At 36.7% G+C, this 18,917-nt stretch overlaps 1 protein-coding gene across 1 annotated transcript in view; it reads left to right on the forward strand.

The window, feature by feature from the left end:
• The first annotated feature begins 1,458 nt into the window (after positions 1 to 1,458).
• The window catches only part of LOC140156055 (intraflagellar transport protein 80 homolog), a 29,011-nt gene continuing 11,552 nt past the window's right edge, over positions 1,459 to 18,917 (forward strand). The window contains exons 1-13 of the mRNA XM_072179168.1: positions 1,459 to 1,680; positions 5,056 to 5,167; positions 6,146 to 6,372; positions 7,757 to 7,936; positions 8,535 to 8,644; positions 9,169 to 9,396; positions 9,878 to 10,002; positions 10,892 to 11,065; positions 11,956 to 12,030; positions 16,542 to 16,590; positions 17,192 to 17,368; positions 18,004 to 18,139; positions 18,638 to 18,785. Coding sequence (XP_072035269.1) covers positions 5,133 to 5,167; positions 6,146 to 6,372; positions 7,757 to 7,936; positions 8,535 to 8,644; positions 9,169 to 9,396; positions 9,878 to 10,002; positions 10,892 to 11,065; positions 11,956 to 12,030; positions 16,542 to 16,590; positions 17,192 to 17,368; positions 18,004 to 18,139; positions 18,638 to 18,785 — 1,664 coding nt within the window. The 5' untranslated portion in view covers positions 1,459 to 1,680; positions 5,056 to 5,132. The remainder of the gene's footprint in view (positions 1,681 to 5,055; positions 5,168 to 6,145; positions 6,373 to 7,756; positions 7,937 to 8,534; positions 8,645 to 9,168; positions 9,397 to 9,877; positions 10,003 to 10,891; positions 11,066 to 11,955; positions 12,031 to 16,541; positions 16,591 to 17,191; positions 17,369 to 18,003; positions 18,140 to 18,637; positions 18,786 to 18,917) is intronic.

Raw genomic sequence — 18,917 nt, forward strand, 5'->3', positions numbered from 1 at the left:
GTGACAGATGCTAAATTGCACTATACCACGTGCAGGTATATTCAGACCCATCGGGTCTGATTGGGGGGGGGGGTACAAGCCATTTTTTGGGCAATTTTTCTATGGGGTATTCAAAATTTTACAATTGATTGGGGGCACATGTCCCCGTGCCCTATGTCGCTACGCCACTGCTCAGACCGACCAGAGATGTTGATGCACGCTACTCCACTGGGTCTGAGCGCGGTGGTGGTAGCGAAGGGGGCAACTTTCAAAGAGGGCAAACAAAATTTGCTAAAGGCTCTTACTAAAAAGTCCCCCAGAACTTGAAGTCCTAAAAAACTGCATCCGAGGAGTGACTTCTCACCCGAGCACAGCTAGTGGGCAAGGGTGACACCGAATAGTGGGGGGGGGGTCGGGGTCAGGACACCACTGGAGAGCAGACCAACTTGAGGTCCACTTTTTCATACAATTGCCGCAAATAGGCCTAAGTAGGCCGATAGGAAGTGAGGACAGTGCAGGCTCTAAAATCAAAAAAGATTGAGCACATGTTGTGTTGCCAGTGGGAAGGGGGCAAACAAATTGTGGGTTTTTAAATATTTTTTGCAACGCCTACCCCCTCACTTTTCTAAAGCGCACTGCATGGGCAAAAAATGGGTCAACAACTTCACCCTAAAACACTTTTTTTCATTACATAGGCGTACGTCAACAGCCCGGGTCAACAGATAACGCAATTCAATGTTTATAGCAAGGCAAATGTCGTAAATCTGGTGAAAACGACCTAGGCCTATTCAACTGAGCACGATTTTTGACCAAAATGTAGTTTTAAAAGTAAAAAATCAAGTGATCCTTAAAATATCTTAAAAATTTTATGTCATTAAATGAAAGAGCACACTTAGGCCTATATTGTCCATAATAGGCCTAGCCTACTATAGTAGGAATTCCAATTGAATGAACGCAGCTTTCAGCAGCTGTACTTGATCCAACCGCGATCGTATATCGTGTATTTCAAATTACAATGTGAACGCATGACCATGGATACAATGCTAACCAATCACAAGTGCGTTGGCATGGTTGGATTCACTTCCGTGTTACTCACGCACAGTCGCACACGCTGGCGTACATCGCGCAGTAGGCCTATATGCAAAAAATCGTCACGCTATTGAAAGCTGCGTTCATTCAATTGGAATTCCCACTATAGATTCATTCAATGAGTAATAACCAATTCTAGTTTCACCTGTTTTGTTATACGGTTGTAAATTCAATGTTACAAATTCATATGCTTGAAGGGGGTCTTTTGGGCACCCACGCAGTCTAAGATGTTTTTTATGTTTTGTCATGATGAACGTAACTACCTGCACGTTATGACTCTAATGGCTTGCCATAAACGGCGATGAGCAACGACGAAGCATTTTGAAGTATGAAATTATATCATGCCGTTTCGATCTTTGACCTGCGCAATTGGATGCGCAGAGAAAAAAATACCTGAAAAACACTCGCCAATGCCAAATTCAGCTACTGGTCCTACGATCAGTTTTATATTTAGTGCACATGCATTTCCCACATCAAATTGAATTTCTCATCAATGCGCCTACAAAACATGTAGACAATTGTAGATTTCAGCCAGCTTTATAGTTTGTGTGATCAGAGATACTAGCAGTGACTAGGGGAGGTCGTACAATTCCAGCAGATCTAGCTGATCTGGTAAGCTTACTAAAATAGTAAAAATTTTTAGGAATTTCTTTATATTATAGTACCGTATCTAAAGCATACTACTGCAGGCATGATTTAGGCAGGGGTTCGTTCATATATTTTCATGACTAAATTAGAGGTCATTCATATATTTTCATGACTAAATTAGGGGTTCATTCATAGGATTGAGGGCATAAATCAACGTTCATACATGCTCGCTATATAACGGCGCACGTGATTGGTCGAGAGCGCGCATAAACAGCGTTTATGCCCGTGGCCCAGATGTGCGATCTTGGGGTAAAGAAAACGAAGGAAATTCATCGTTTTTTATGATGTTCCTTGTTAGGCCAATGGAACTCGATTATTAGTTTCCGATTGGATGTTTGAAAAAAAGGACGAGGTCGCTATTTCATTATTCATTATTCGGTCTCTTTTCATTATCCATTATGTCAACAAAATCAATGATTTTATGAACAGCTATCTCCAAATTTAGGTACCCCACCAGTACCAAAGTATATTGTTGATGAAAGACCATCTCAAAACAGATATGCTTATAGATCATACAGACATTTTGCAACAGACTGAGAAAAAATTTGAATTTGTTTTTATAAAAAATGAAAAGAAATTTGCCATTTTTGTAATCACTAGAAACATGATGAGGTAATCCTTAAATTTCCATTATTTACTACATCCTCTACCCCTACAACTAAGAAAAAATGCTGATTATGATCAGCAGGGGATGTCAGCCATTTTGAGAGATTCAATTTTGATTATTTCCATCTCAATTTTCAGATAATTGACTTTTTAATGAAAATAATGAAAGTTTTTGTCAAATTGTAAAGGTGATGCGGGCGGTCAATAGGAAACTAAAAATCGAGTTCCATTAGCCTTATCTTTTGTCATTATTTTGATGAAATAAGAATCACAAAATGTTCTGGTATGTATGAACGGGGATCATTCATATATTTTCATGACTAAACGGTTGTTTATGCCCTCGCCGCAAGCGGCCCCTCGGGCATAAACAACCGTTTAGTCATGAAAACCTACGAATGAACCCCTAAATCATGCCCGAAATCCTATGAATGAACCCCGTTCATACATACCCAACATTCTGAACATTGTTAGCAATCCAAAACAAATGAAAATAATAAGGTTTACAAGTTTAAATAACATTTTCATACCGTTTTCCTTCAAAAATTGGGAGAAAATGAGTAGGCCTACTTGCAAGAATCATGGATCGCGTTAATTGGGTTCCAACGCTGCGTGACGCAGCTTTTTTATGCCCTGCGTACTGGTCATAAACGGTATTTATGACCAGCAAAAAAGGACGCAAATCCAATCAGAAACGTCGTTATATCGTGAGTATGTATGAACGGTTGTTTATGCCCGAGGGGCCGCTTGCTTATGCCCGAGTTTATATATTTTCATGACTAAGCGGTTGTTTATGCCCGAGGGGCGCTTGCGCCCCAGGGCATAAAACAACCGCTTAGTCATGAAAATATATGAATGAACCCGTTCATACATACCAGAACTTATTTCATCAAAATAATAACAAAAAATTACAAGTAACGTCATTATTAAAAAACACGATTTTCCTTCATTTTCCCTACCAGATGATCGCACATCCGAGATACCGGGCATAAACGCTGTTTATGCCCGGCTCTCGACCAATCACGCACGCTGTTACATAGCGTGTATGTATGAACAACCGACGGGTGGTTAGCTAAGACCCTGACCGGTACCATTATTAAAAAACATGATTTTCCTTCATTTTCCCTACCCGGCGATCTCACACCCGGGACATCGGGCATAAACGCTGTAATGCCCGGCTCTCGACCAATCACACACGCTGTTATGTATGTATGAACCAGTACCAGGGCTGTCAACTCTCACGCAGCCATTGGCCTTGAGTCTCACGCATTGGGTTACTTTCTCACAGTCTCACGCCAAGGTAGTACAATCTCACTCCTAGGTTGTAAATGCTGGAAAATGAGAAAATCTCACGCATCGTCAAAAAAAATTGTTGTCCCCCCCCCATACTCTCAGTACTCCATTAATTAATTTTCATAAAAGTACTCACATGTTCAATTTTGTGATATTCCCTAAAAATAACACTATGAAAACTTCCTGCATCTCTTTTCTTCATTAAATCTGCATTTCACAGCAAAAAAATGCAATTTCTTCGCCACCATGGCCACCGTGTTATATATCTCTATGAGACATTAATTTTTGTTATGGTGACGATCACTACGGTCACAAATTTGGTCATTTTACAGGCTTCAAATGTACTCAAAATTTACACACATATGCACAAATATGTTTTGTTCAAGTCTTTATCTTCATGTGAGGAACGGTAGGAAGTGATATTTTGAAAATTGGATACTGTGTACCCTGGACCAGATACATGTAGGCCTAGGCATCTCAGACCTTCGTTCAGAGAAGGCCAGTGGAAATTGTAGTAACGGAGGTGTGAGAACCTCGGGCTGGGCTGGGGGGGGGGGGGGGCTATAATTACGCGGAAATCGCAGATTGTAATCTGTGCTGTTCGCATTGAAACTATTAATTTAAATTATTTCTCTTCCCAAAGTTGATGCTTTTAAGGGGGTACTACACCCCTGCCCAATTTTGTGCCTATTTTCGCATTTTTCTCAAAAATTATAGCGCATTGGTGACAAGTAAGATATTATAGGGGCAAGGACTACAACTACTGCACTGGAAATTTTATTTCAGCACAGACAACAGTTGTGGAGTTACAGCCAAAAATGAGGGAAAACGAATATTTGATCAATAAATCAATAACTACTTGCCTTGAGTTGCTGAATTTTCAGTGCAGTAGTTGTAGTCTTTGCCCCTATAATATACATATCTTACCTGTCACCAATGCACTATAATTTTTAAAAAAAAAAAAAAAATAGGCACAAAATTGGCCAGGTGTAGTACCCTATAACCAAACAGATGACAAGAATCTTAAGATTTGGTATATAAAACAAATATTGACTGCTTTTTATTAGGGGCATGGTTAAAATATAGGCCCGCGGTGATCTCAAAACCATGACTATGCCGAGGGGGCATAGTCATGGTTTTGAACTCACCTCAAGTGGGCCTATAATTTTATTATATTAATTATTATGCCCCTCATAGCAGTCAATATTTGTATACTATTAGACTACCTGTGGCTTGCGCTATATGTGATTTGTATGATAGTTATTAGCAAACAAGTTTCAATGAAATTTTGTTTTTCATCATGATCATTTTTTACGTGGATGGGTGGGAGGGGTGAGTTCTTCAGTGTATTTCTTTTTATGTATTTCAATTTATAAATTTATTTTTATGGTCTGTCAATTATGATATTATTTTATTATTATACCGGTAATTATTTTCATACAGAAGTGGAAAGGCTTCATTTATACCAGTGAGACAACAAGCTAACTATTCATACACTGTACCAAGCTATAGCAGAAATAATGAGATTCTTAACATCATTGGCAAAAGAGCCAAAACATATCCTTTTGAATGGAGTTTCCACAACAATATGTATGGATTTGAGGTCTGCAGGTGATTTGATGAAATCATAAATGCATTTGATCACCCTGATTACATGGCTGCTGAATTCTCAATGTTATAGGGTGATGAAGCATGCCTTCTGGTGCTATAAATGTTTGTGTCAAATTAGTCACATTTATGAATTTTGCTTTGTGTATGTACTCAAGTCAAAAATCCAATAACCCACTCTACCATCAAAAATACTTTAAAGTAGATTAATAAATAAATAAGATTTCGGGGATCCATCCATTTAACCTTTAACCCTTCAAGTAACCTTTCGTAAGTTACGAATACCCTTTTACTAGACACAAATTTAAGAAGGGATCCTGTAGTAAATCCCTATTACTTACGAAGGGTGCCGATCATATAGTGAATTGGATTTTTTGAAGTGTTTTTCATTATGAAATATATTGGCCAAATGACAGCAATTGGCAGTGTTGTATATGAAGCTCCATGCAGTTGAATCACATTTAGAGCTCCATACAGACAAACTCCTCATACATTGACTAAAATGTGACCTGTTTTACTTTATTCATATTATGCTGTGCTCCAAAAATGCAAAAATCTGATTTTTGATGATTTTCTGATTTGCCAAAAAGTTGAGATATTTATGCCATCAGAAACCTGGGACTACATCATAATTGTGTGCATTTATAAACTCTCTCGCATATTCATTCGTTTAGCAATTTATATTTTTAATCCATTGACAGCCCCAAATTATAACACAGTAGTAAATGGGTCGCTGGAATGTAATTTTGCATAACTCGCAAATTCAATGTCTAAACCAATTATTGGCTATATATTGAACCATACCCTAAAATTAGGATGCTAACATCACAAAATACCCCTTTAAGAGCAAAAATATAAAAGTTAAATATTTTGGAAGGAACATTAAAGCCATTCAAATACATGTTGATTTCCTTAACTGATACTCACATTCAGAGTTAGTCTCTTGCGTAGCTTGGACAACATCTGAAGAACTCTACTCATGCAGTGATGACCATCAGATATTGAAATGGAAGAGGCTTTCAGATGAGACTAGTACTGTAGCCAATCTGTCGACTGATATCTATGCTACTGATATTCATTTCTTTCCTAAAGGACTTGGAGGAAAAGGCAAACAACCAGCTGCAGATATATTTGTCTTAAGTTCTGCTGATGGTAAGTGCAGTCTCTTTACGTGCACATGTTGATGTTACTAGCTTAAAGTTAGCTTAAGATCCGATCATCCCGTTCATGTAACATAACTCTTGTTTCTAGTGCATATACTTTTGAAGTTACAGACAAAAAATAGTGCCACCTAATTGTCCAAAATTTTGTGTGTGAAATTGTGACAGCAGGCACATGTACAATGTACACTACTGTATGTGACCCGAGATGACCTCCTATTCTTTATTGTAAGAAAGCTGTTTTGGATGGTCTTGATTTACACACAAATTGTTTTTGCGCTTTAACAAGTGTCGACTTGGTGGAACATAGATATGTGATAGTTTATGATCCAATTTTATGCCAGTACCAATGTAAGTCAACATCACTTAGGTTTTGGTTGTCAAAATTAATTTTTAGTGATTTTTTCTATTGAGCCCCACAGTAAAGCCATTTTTGGACCGTACATGCACATTCCACTTCCCTATGGACGAATAGCGACACCTATAGTGTGTGATGTGAGCCAGTGGAAATTGTAGTAATGGAGGTGTGAGTACCTCGGGCTGGGCTGGGGGGGGGGGCTATAATTACGCGGAAATCGCAGATTGTAATCTGATTCTTAAGATTTGGTATATAAAACAAATATTGACTGCTTTTTATTTGTTGCATGGTTAAAATTATAGGCCCGCGGTGATCTCAAAACCATGACTATGCCGAGGGGGCATAGTCATGGTTTTGAACTCACCTCAAGTGGGCCTATAATTTTATTATATTATGCCCCTCATAGCAGTCAATATTTGTATACTATTAGACTACCTGTGGCTTGCGCTATATGTGATTTGTATGATGGTTATGAGCAAGCAAGTTTCAATGAAAGTTTGTTTTTCATCATGATCATTTTTGACGTGGATGGGTAGGAGGGGTGAGTTCTTCAGTGTATTTCTTTTTATGTATTTCAATTTATAAATTTATTAGGTTTTGGTTGTCAAAATTAATTTTTAGTGATTTTTTCTATTGAGCCCCACAGTAAAGCCATTTTTGGACCGTACATGCACATTCCACTTCCCTATGGACGAATAGCGACACCTATAGTGTGTGATGTGAGCCTGCCTACACATGGGTAGATCATTTTATAAAGTATAACTATAAAGTGCTAAATTCAAATGTTGGTTGTAACTTTCAGGTAATGGTATTATTGAAGCATGAGTCCTTTTGGGATACCACTTTGGGTGCACTTCTACTGCCGCCTTGGTAAAATACCTTTATGACTCACTCAGTCCTGGGTAGCAGATAAATCCCAACCTTTGCTACTATTGTCAAATGTGATGTCAGTTTCAAACATCTACGTAGATACTTTACACATTGTAAAACTGGTGTTGTTTTGTTCTTGTGTCTGCAGGCAAATTCCACTTAGTGTCCAACTCAGGAAGAGTCGAAAAATCAGTGGATGCACATCGAGGTGCTGTACTTGCAGGAAGATGGAGTTATGATGGGACAGCTATGGCAACAGCCGGAGAGGATGGCCAAGTCAAGATTTGGTCACGTAGTGGCATGCTAAGATCAACTCTTGCTCAAACTGGTAAGTCTGGTTAGCAAAGGATTTATAGGCAATCAATTTGTAGATTACTGATTGTCTGCATTAACATGTTTTCCTATCAGTATTTCCTACAACAATAAAAACCCAAGCACCAAACAAACATACAATCCGCTTATTGTCACAACATCAAGTATGATACATGTAGCGTCAACTAGTTGGTAAGTTTTGAGGGTGCATATGTAAACTCTTAAATTTTATAACAAGTTCAAGAAAAAACAATGATAAAATATACCCCCTACACATTTATTTACTACATTAGATTTGCCGATCGCAAGGTCACTGTGCTTGTTGCGTGTGTGTACGTACACCTGTCAAACATGTGCTTTAATTACAGCATACATTTTGGAAAAACCTCCTGGCGCGTTGCTAGAAACGCGCAAGAAACAAAAATGAACTTTTTGCGCATGCGTTTGCAGGGAGGACCTAGTTTTGGTAGCAAGATGGTGGATCTGTGCAAAGGGTGAATAGTTTGTCACCTTTGATTCCTGCTGTAAAAGTGGATTAATTATTTTGTGCATGTTGCCAATCTTAGTTCTATGAAATAGCCACAAATGTATTGTTTTCATTATGTTATCTGCAGGTTCTCCAATCTATTCCATATCATGGGCACCTGATTCAGATCAAGTTTTATTCACCAATGGTAGACAACTAATCATCAAATCAATGCAAGCAAATGCCAAACCAACACAGGTAAATGATAACCTTCAGCACAGCTTGAATTATTTTAATACTAGTAATTGTTGTTGCTTTTATTATTATGATGCATTTCTGCTTTTCAAATCACTTATGACATAATTCTGCTCTTTCTGGGAGAGGAGGTTTAAGCTTTGTAAATGCACTGGACCTTTAGAAATACAACATGTTTTTAACGGGGACTTGACTTTATATTCAAATGTTTGTTTGTTTCCTGTTGATTGAAAACAAGAAAGAAAAATAAATCAACAAAAATGTACAAGAATTACGAAAAGGGCAGTGCAAACAAAGACTCTTTTAAAACAACATTTTCTATGCATTAAATAAATGATAGCGATGATAAAATAAAATAAATATTGAGTTTTGGTAGGTTTATACCGTCCAAAATGTAGGCTCTGTTGATTGGAGGACTGAGTACCGGTATAGTGAAAACATTCTAGTCCACCTTTCTGCACCCATCTAGATCAGCTTGGTCTTTGCATTTTGTTACAATTTTTTTTCTTGCTGTATCAAACTTGCAGTGGAAAGCACATGATGGTGTGATACTGAAGGTTGACTGGAATCCTGTCAATAATTTAATTCTGTCTGGTGCTGAAGACTGTCGCTACAAAGTATGGGATAGTTATGGACGTCAACTGTACAGCAGTCACCCACATGATTATCCGGTAGTATCTGTGTCTTGGGCACCTGATGGACAACTCTTTGCTGTTGGTTCATTCAACACTCTCAGATTATGTGACAAGACTGGGGTAAGTCTAACATACTTTCCATTATCTCTCTGTGTGCCTTTGCTCATATCTACAAGTAGGCTTTTGCTAAGTCTTGCTTTTAATGCAAAACTTCTATTATTTAAAAGCGGATGTTACTTTTTGTATCAGATTATAACAAATTTAGCCAGAATTAAGGCACTTTTTATATTGGAGTAGACTTGCAGAAATATTTCATATGTACAGAAGGGATGAATTGTCATGGTCAATTGTACATACTGATTATCCATGGCAAAAGTAAGCCAAATTCAAATATCATCTCTTTGATTGTAACAGGAATATGATGGGACAAAAACAAACCAAAATCACAAACAAACAAAGTAAATATCAACAACTGTTAGGCCACTCTTATTTTCAATTTCAAACCAATAAGTGACCATAGTTGAAGACATGCTTACATCAAAAACCAGCCCACATTATGACTGCTTTAAATAGTAATTTTGTCCATTATATTCTATTTCAGTGGTCATATGCATTAGAGAAACCCAACACAGGGAGTATCTTCAACATAGCATGGAGTGGGGATGGAACACAGATAGCAGGTGCTTGCGGTAATGGACATGTTATATTTGCACATATTATTGAAAGGTTAGTACTCTATGCAATGTAGGATTTATATTAAAAATGATGTTCTGAATTTAAAATGGGTTGACCAAGGATCATTGCATCAAAATGTAAACAAATACCTGCATCACACTAACAGTTGCTGTAATTGTGGGCCAATGTGCTTGTTGTCAAATGCTTGTAGCAATTATTAATGCTTGAGACAATTCAGTCATGGCCAAAATCATAGAACGACTTGTGACTGAGTTGCCTGGAGTTCAACTGGTAGTGATTTGACATTGGCCATGCTAAGGCTGTCTTATGGACATACCGCCTAGTCGATCACAAAGTCCTTTAATATTATTTCAATCTACAGAATTTTATCATGAGTGTGATTGACTATTAATATTGTAGGGTCAGGACCTTCTTCTCCCATGGGCTTTGTTGACTAAAAGTATGGCTGGCTCAATTTAGATCATCTTGAGAGAGTCCATGTTACAGGTCATATCCCATAACTTGTACTGTATTTAAAGTGATGCCAATGCACAGGAAGATAATGGCAATACACAATGCTGCCTTGGATAAATCCTAGATAGGAGGGTGTGTACTGAATAAGATCTAATAAATTTTTTACACATATGTATGGGCAAGGAACCTAGTGATTTCCTTTGCACACATATTGTACTTAATGTGAGAGGATACAGAAGTACATAGCATGATACTCATAACTAACCATGAAAAAGCTTTAGTAAATGACTAACTAATCAAGTTGGATGGTATTTGATGTGTTCAGTTATATGTTTTGTGCTTGGTACATTTTTCTCTTCTGATTCTGTAGTTTTTAAAACTTACTCTTTTTGAAGTGATTCTTTCATACATGTACATTTGATAAAATATGTATCCATTACATTTATTTTCTTGTTGTGCCAATTAGGAGACTGGAATGGAAAAGTTTTGAAGTACTTGTCACCTCCAAGAAAACCATCAATGTCAGAAATGTTACCAACGATGCCAGAGAAACGTTAGAATTCAGAGATCGTATCATCAAGACAGGGCTGGCTTTTGAACATCTTGTGGTAGCTACTACTTCACAGTGCTATGTGTATAGGTAAGAATGGATGGAGTGAGATCTTGGAATGATAACATTTCTGCATTGCACACTTTTTGTAAAAGTGGGTATTTTTGTGCTACTTCTATATTTCATGCTCCGACTGCTACCTGTACCTCAAAAAATAATATTGGGAGAATATGAGGTTAAACATTTCATTTCATTCGACTGCAGAGCAAGCGCTCCAGGTGCCACGATGCATTGCTAGTGAGGCAATAGCATATGGTTGTAAATCATTGTTGATATCCCCAACAGCTTCTGTATATAAGTCAGATAGCTTGTCCTTTGACATTCTGTCATGTGTCAAATTGACTTCTGCCATGTGGTGGGCAGGCTTGCAAAACCCGCGATTTGGTAGCCAAATTGGGCGACTTTTGACAATTTCCTGTCCATTAAAACCAATGGTTAAGAACAAATTTGGGCGACTTTCCAATATTGGCTCCCGCGACTTCCGATAGTTTCCTGCCCCATAGAAGCCAATGGTAAAGAGAAAAATTGGGCGACTTTTTGATTATTTGACCCGCAATTCGGGCTGAAATCATTGGCAACCCTGGTGGTGGGACATAAAGAGCATATCTTCTCCAGGGCTCCTCCACTGGCATCCTCATGAAGCGAAGAAGGTGAAATTGACACTGCCTTACTAGATTGGTGAGAGGCTGGGTGTCAGTCATAACATAGAAGCGGGCAATGCCCATACAGTCAAGGCACTTGATGTTAAGCATTATCCTGCAGCATGATGTAGGAAATTATTTAATCTTATTTAGACAACAATGATTTACACAGCTGGGAAACTGCTGCACCATTGTTAACTGAAGAATACTGGTCTCCATATCAGTATACAAATACCATAATACATGACTGATAGACTTGTCTTTTGATTTGTGTTACAGCACAAAGAATTGGAATACACCCATGATATTTGACTTGAAAGAAGGAACAGTGACACTCCTTGTGCTAGCTGAAAAGTAAGTTGCATTGATTAATATTTACAAGAGTTGCTATTCATTGTCAGGGCCGGATTTACCTTTTTGGGGGCCCTGGGCCAGGCCAAAATTCGGAGGCCCCCAAACTCACCGTGCGGAAGGCATGTGCACTGAAGTGGCCAAGTTTTGGTTTAGGTATAAGATCGCGATACCAACAGTGGCGGAGGGGGGAGTATTACAAAATTTAGGCTTAGACGAGCATAAATATTACTAGGACATTTGCGCGCAAAAATTTTGTACATTTCAGACTTGAGACTATTTTAGCCCAAAACGAAGGTGGATTTTGCTATATAACGAGCCAGTGAGCACAAAATTGTTAAAATTTACCCTATTTTGGCCCAAAACATTGTGTTTTTTTGGGCTAAAAAGGAAGATGCACAGGGCAATTTGGGGGCCCCTAAATTTGGCCCAATGGTAAATCCGGCCCTGTTCATTGTCATGAAAATATACAGCAGTAATTTATATGGTTAGAATGTAGATGTTGATGATGCAGTGTTTCATTAAGCATGCATGACTTTTGGTGTCAATACCACAATGATTTTTCCACATCTTACTTCAATTGAATAAAGTATAGTACAAGCTGTATCAAAATTATTCGTACCCATCACTTTTCATTGATAATGGATGAGTCTTGCGCATCAAAATGCAACATGAGCCAAATAATTTATAGATTATTTGTATAAAAAGTCATAAACTTTATTCTTTATTCTGGACATTTCAAGAGTATCCAATATAATGTTGCTTTTGGATTTTTCAATAAACATCATGATTGAAAATCATCTCTCTCACCCTCTCTGTATCTGTTTGTCAGTTTGTCTCCGTTTCATGTGTTCACTTCTTATGTATATATAATTGACAGAACTCCAATAAGGTAGAATCAAAGAGTACCAACTCTGTCATGTTTGTGTGTCACACGTGGAGGCAATGTAACATACCTCCGGATTATTTTGCTATACGCCTGGCAAATTTTGATTCGGAGTCAGTACTTGTTTGTTTGCATTTAACGTGTTGTGCCAAGTCACACGCTAAGCGCTGTGTACTCAAACGTTTGTAATGCACAAGCTGAAAGACCCAAATTATTGTTCAATTTCAGGCTATTGCCTAGAAATGCCGGATGTACATTATCTGCCCTCCATGAGCAACAAACCAAGAGGGAGGATTTACCATAGTGTTACGTATATGGTGCAATATTGAGCCAGTAATCTTTGGGTAGAATATCTTTGGAGAACTTGTAAAAAAGAATTGTTTAGTAATTTTTGCTTTTTTTTTAACATTAGCAAGCAATCAAACTATCCAAGAACTAAAATATTGTCAAGAAGTTGTTTTCCGGTTTTAAAAGTTTTATGTTAAATAGGGATAGTCCCGATTTTTGGCGTGAAACCTCTTTTGTTCAGGACAAATTCTGATTGGTAGCCAAAGTCCTCTGGATTGATCAATCTTTTGTTCAGAGCAAAGCCTGATTGGTCACTGAAATCCTGTACCAATCGATTGGGGCTGTTCCGTTTTGTGTCCAAACTCCCTGGCCAGGTTGTTCGTGTTCATATTTTTTTTTTTTTATTCATGTGCGGGAGCAAGTATATTGACGAATGTCCTTTCCTCTAAATATTGAGTCAGTGGAACTTGCCCTTTCACAAATAGGGAGGGAGTAAAGTGGAAGTAAGAGCGGCGAAATCGCCGTGACATCCGGGTCTGAACCAGATCAGATCAGTTCTGTCGGGCCGTTCGTGGGCTAGAGACATGCGTCTGGTTTTGCTTAAAAATGTTTCAATTTGTTTTATAGGTTTTTCATCAAAAATTTAGTGTGGGAATAACTCCACCTTGAGAGTGAATTCCCTACACAAGTTTGGTCAAAAATTTTAGCTCGACCAACGTCGAGAAAGCAAAAAGAAATGTGTTTTAAAATATAAACACGTGTGAAATTTTGAGAAAACAAAATGGCGTCGAACATGTCCAAAGCCTTTCGCCATACAGAAGTGATGGTTTGGTAAGTGTCGTAAACCTTAAAATCTGTTCCACTGACTGACTGCCCTCCATTTATCCATGTTTGAAAATATTATCAGAGATGTGTGAGGAATTATATTGGCGTTCTATTACGGGACACAAATAGAAAATGGGGAAAAATTGTTGTTGGTTTGCGAGAAACTCAGACACCGTTGCCTCAAATTTTAAAAAGTCCACGGCGTTGTGATATGCTGTGGCTTCTTCATTCGGTGATACCGAAAATTGATTTGGCGAATATTTTGATTATTTGAATTGATTGATGTCATATTTTTGTTAAGCTTAAGAATTGCACTTTTGTATTTGCCTCAAAATTTAAAAAAAAGTCCACGGCGTTTTGAATGCTGTGGCTTCTTTATTCGAATTCGAAAATTAATTTGTGTATTATTTGGATGTTCTGAATTGATTGGTGATATATTTTTGGTAAGATTAAGATTTGCACTTTTTTTTTTTTTTTTTTTCGCAGAAGCACATACAAATAATTTTGTTGTTATTTTGATGTGAAGTGACAATTTTGTTGGAAAATTAAGTTGCATAATTCAATTTGAATAATCAACAATGTCATGATCGTCTTCATGAATGTTGGTGTCTGGTTTTCTCGAGAAACAAATTAACCTCGGTGCTGAAAATTTTAGCACATGAGTTTGTGGCCGTGAGAAAATGTGGGAGACGACAAAAATGGTTTTATAAGCTTAAACTTTGTTTAAATTTAAAATTAATTGATGAATAATTTTCATTAATCAACTTTCATGACTTTCATCCAAATTTTTGAAAGGGAAATGATCGATTCAATTGAACGGTCAGGTTGATTGATTTTATTGGAAAGGTATTTACCGATCACTTGATCGGATTGATTATTAGAAGTTGATTGATCAATAATTTTTATTAATCAACTTTCATCCAAATTTTGAAAGGGAAATGATCGATTCAATTGATCGGTCGGGTTGATTGATTTTATTGGAAAGGTATTTACCGATCACTTGATCGGATTGATTATTAGAAATTGATTGATCAATAATTTTTATTAATCAACTTTCATCCAAATTTTGAAAGGAAATGATCGATTCAATTGAGCGGTCAGGTTGATTGATTTTATTGGAAAGGTATTTACCGATCACTTGATCGGATTGATTATTAGAAATTGATTGATCAATAATTTTTGTTAATCAACTTTCATCCAAATTTTTGAAAGGGAAATGATCGATTCAATTGATCGGTCAGGTTGATTGATTTTATTGGAAGGTATTTACCGATCACTTGATCGGATTGATTATTAGAAATTGATTGATCAATAATTTTTGTTAATCAACTTTCATCCAAATTTTGAAAGGGAAATGATCGATTCAATTGATCGGTCGGGTTGATTGATTTTATTGGAAAGGTATTTACCGATCACTTGATCGGATTGATTATTAGAAATTGATTGATCAATAATTTTTATTAATCAACTTTCATCCAAAATTTTGAAAGGGTGTTGGTCGGTGCATTTTATCGATCAGCACTGGGGTATTTAGGGTTTCACACTTGATCAGATTGATTATTGGAAATTGATTGATCAATAATTTTTATTAATCAACTTTCATCCAAAATTTTGAAAGGGTGTTGGTCGGTGCATTTTATCGATCAGCACTGGGGTATTTAGGGTTTCACACTTGATCAGATTGATTATTAGAAATTGATTGATCAATAATTTTTATTAATCAACTTTCATCCAAAATTTTGAAAGGGTGTTGGTCGGTGCATTTTATCGATCAGCACTGGGGTATTTAGGGTTTCACACTTGATCAGATTGATTATTAGAAATTGATTGATCGATAATTTTTATTAATCAACTTTCATCCAAAAATTTTGAAAGGGTGTTGGTCGGTGCATTTTATCGATCAGCACTTGGGGTATTTAGGGTTTCACAAATTGGTCAGTTATAATATTGACAAATTACTTGAAAAGTAATAAGCCGATTGATTAATCGGGAATTTATTTTGTCTCGATTCATGTTGAATCGTTATTTTATGAGAAACAAATCTCAAATATTGTGTCCCTGGTTCCATTATACCAGAGAAATTGAATTTGCTATTTAAATTTATATTTATATTTATATTTTGCAATTCAAAAATAATTAATAAATTTACTGAACTGTAAAACCTAGATTCAGGGTGAATTTATTTCGTCTCAAGGTCAAGAGTATAAATTAGGCACTTGATTCCCCTTCATATTTTTCAATTTTAAGGCCACGCTACCCACGGCCAGGAATTGTCGGACTTCGTCGCAAGTCCGACTTTTATTCCAATTTTCCCAAACCCCTGGTCTGTGACAATATTAGTGAATATTGCAAAAGAAAAGAGATTAGGAAGTAGCAATGAATGTTATTGAAATTGGTCATTCAGAAAGTTTGAAAACTGTATCAAAAATCAATCAACATACAGAACTTGAAATTTGCAACCTGATGATTTGAAATAACCATGATGATCTGTTGATGTTTGACACCTTTATTGCAGACATTTTGCTGTTGTTGATGGAGCTGGTATTCATCTTTATTCTTATGAGGTAAGGCTCATTCAACTTTCACATTCAAATTGCATTTTGATATATAAATTCACTCCACGTGAAACAAATTCATAAACGCAATAATATTTGTGAGGCAAATAACAGTTAACTTTTGATATTAATATAAGTGCATTTCATACATTGATATTTGTTAATGCACGTAGGTGTCACTTTGAATTTACACCAACATATTTCTCCATATTTACAATGTACGTAGTAATGGCTAATTACAGGTGAGGTTTTATCGGGCCTCTAATGAGGTGGTTTTCCATGTTGATTTTAGGATAGTTAAGGTGTAATTAAAAAGGCAATCAACATTCTTTCATGATATTTATGAATGAGGTTAGTGACTAGAAATGATTTTACTGATGTTCAAATGACAAATATAAATGCATTATTTTCATCACGATGCACTCCCCCCCCCTTCGATGTTGTCCATTGGTAAAATAAAACAGTGCATGAATTGGTATTTGTCATCTAGTCATTAACCTCTGAAAAATTCACTTGAACCAAAACAACAAAAACAAACAACCCTACCACCAACCAAATGGATATTGCATTTATTACCTTTGTGTATACAATGTCTTCATTCATCTTACAGGGAAGGTTACTTTCCTCACCCAAGTTTGCAGGGATGAGAGCTGATACATTAAGTGCCCAAACTCTTGGTATAAGCAATGACACAGTGGCTATACGAGACAAGGCAGATGAGAAGTTGGTTCACTTATTTGAGAGCTCTAGTGGCAAAACATTGGACAGTAAGCCACTTAAACACAAGGTATTACACATTGAGAAAATAAATTATTAATTTGCTAACCATTAGATCAGGCTTGTAAGGTGTTGATTGGAAGTATGCTTGGTTGATTTTCTTAATTGATCCTAAAACTAACTATAGCTAAAATAATAGTTTCTCGATCATGAGAGTATGAATGTACTGCGTGCACTGCGTAATGTTGCAAGTTTAGTGGAATGACACGATAGCGCGATCGATTGCGCATGCACAGGAAATGCAGAGCGTGTGTGGTAGGCGTTGTACGCCGACACAATTGTCATTGCGTGCATATTGAGCTCTCATGATCGAGAAACTATTATTTTAGCTATAATCCTATACCATTCAGCAAATTACTTCAGCGGTGTCCGTCTGCTTTGTCTGATTATTGCGTAAAAAGAACAAGGTCACGTGTTACTACGGAGCTTGACCAGCGAATGAAGTGCCGATGTGATGATGACGTGATTCAATTAGCCAATCAGAATCCCACTCCTGTATACACCATAAACTGCGCCAAATTTACGACCGCTGAAGTTCTCTGCTGAAAACTTTAGTAAACTAGTCTTTATAAACAGGCATATCAAAAGTTGTTTAATACTGGTTAAGTCCTAATATGTTGACAACTATTTCCTTTGTACACATAGCTTGATGTTTTAGAAGTATCATTGGACTGCTGTGGTCCTGCGTCAGAAAGACGATTGGCTTTAGTGGACAAGAATCGAGACCTGTACCTGACCAATGTGAGAACTTTTGGCAAACCACCCAAGATAGTCAAGTTAGGTGAGTGATGGGAGTTCCTGATTAGATCTCGCTACATCTAACTTATTAAAAATACTAAATCGGTCAAAGTTTTCAAAAATGTAATCACATAAGGTGTGTCATCACTTGCATTACAAAATCACTTTTTTTTCTGTTACATCATATTATTGAATGAAAATAGCCATTGAAGTGATCACTCATGTTGAAAATTATCATCATTTTTGAAGTGCAATTATTAGTAATAAGATAAGGTAAAATAAGATAAGATATGTATTTCCATCAAATAACATCAAGCAAACAAAACATATGAGAAATGATGTATCTCTTATACAAATCAATATAACAAAATACAAATAATATATACATAAAATTACAACCAGATAAAATGAATTTTGCTAAGCACACCCAGGTTCTTAAGCTACAAATTGTACACATTGTCTAGCTGTTGTATGTTATAATTTGGCATATATAGATTGAGCAGTTAATGTTTTCCTGATTTTGTTTTTTCAATCTTTATAGGCAACATGGTGACTAGTCTGGCTTGGAATGATAGTACCAATATGTTGGCAGCCTTATCTGATAGTAAGCTTACAGTATGGTTCTATCCCAGTGCTGTCTATGTTGATAGAGATCTATTGGCTATTACTCTCATGGAAAAAGATTCAAGGTAAAAAACTATGTAGGGTTTGCAGGTAGAAGAATCATGATGATAGATGCACAACAGTGGCTAAAAACAATACCTTATTCTTATTCTTAAACACTTAAATTTAAATAAAAATATTAATCATAAGTTTACCAA

This window comes from Amphiura filiformis, chromosome 6 (genome assembly GCF_039555335.1).
Source record: "Amphiura filiformis chromosome 6, Afil_fr2py, whole genome shotgun sequence".
Classification (NCBI taxonomy): domain Eukaryota; kingdom Metazoa; phylum Echinodermata; class Ophiuroidea; order Amphilepidida; family Amphiuridae; genus Amphiura; species Amphiura filiformis.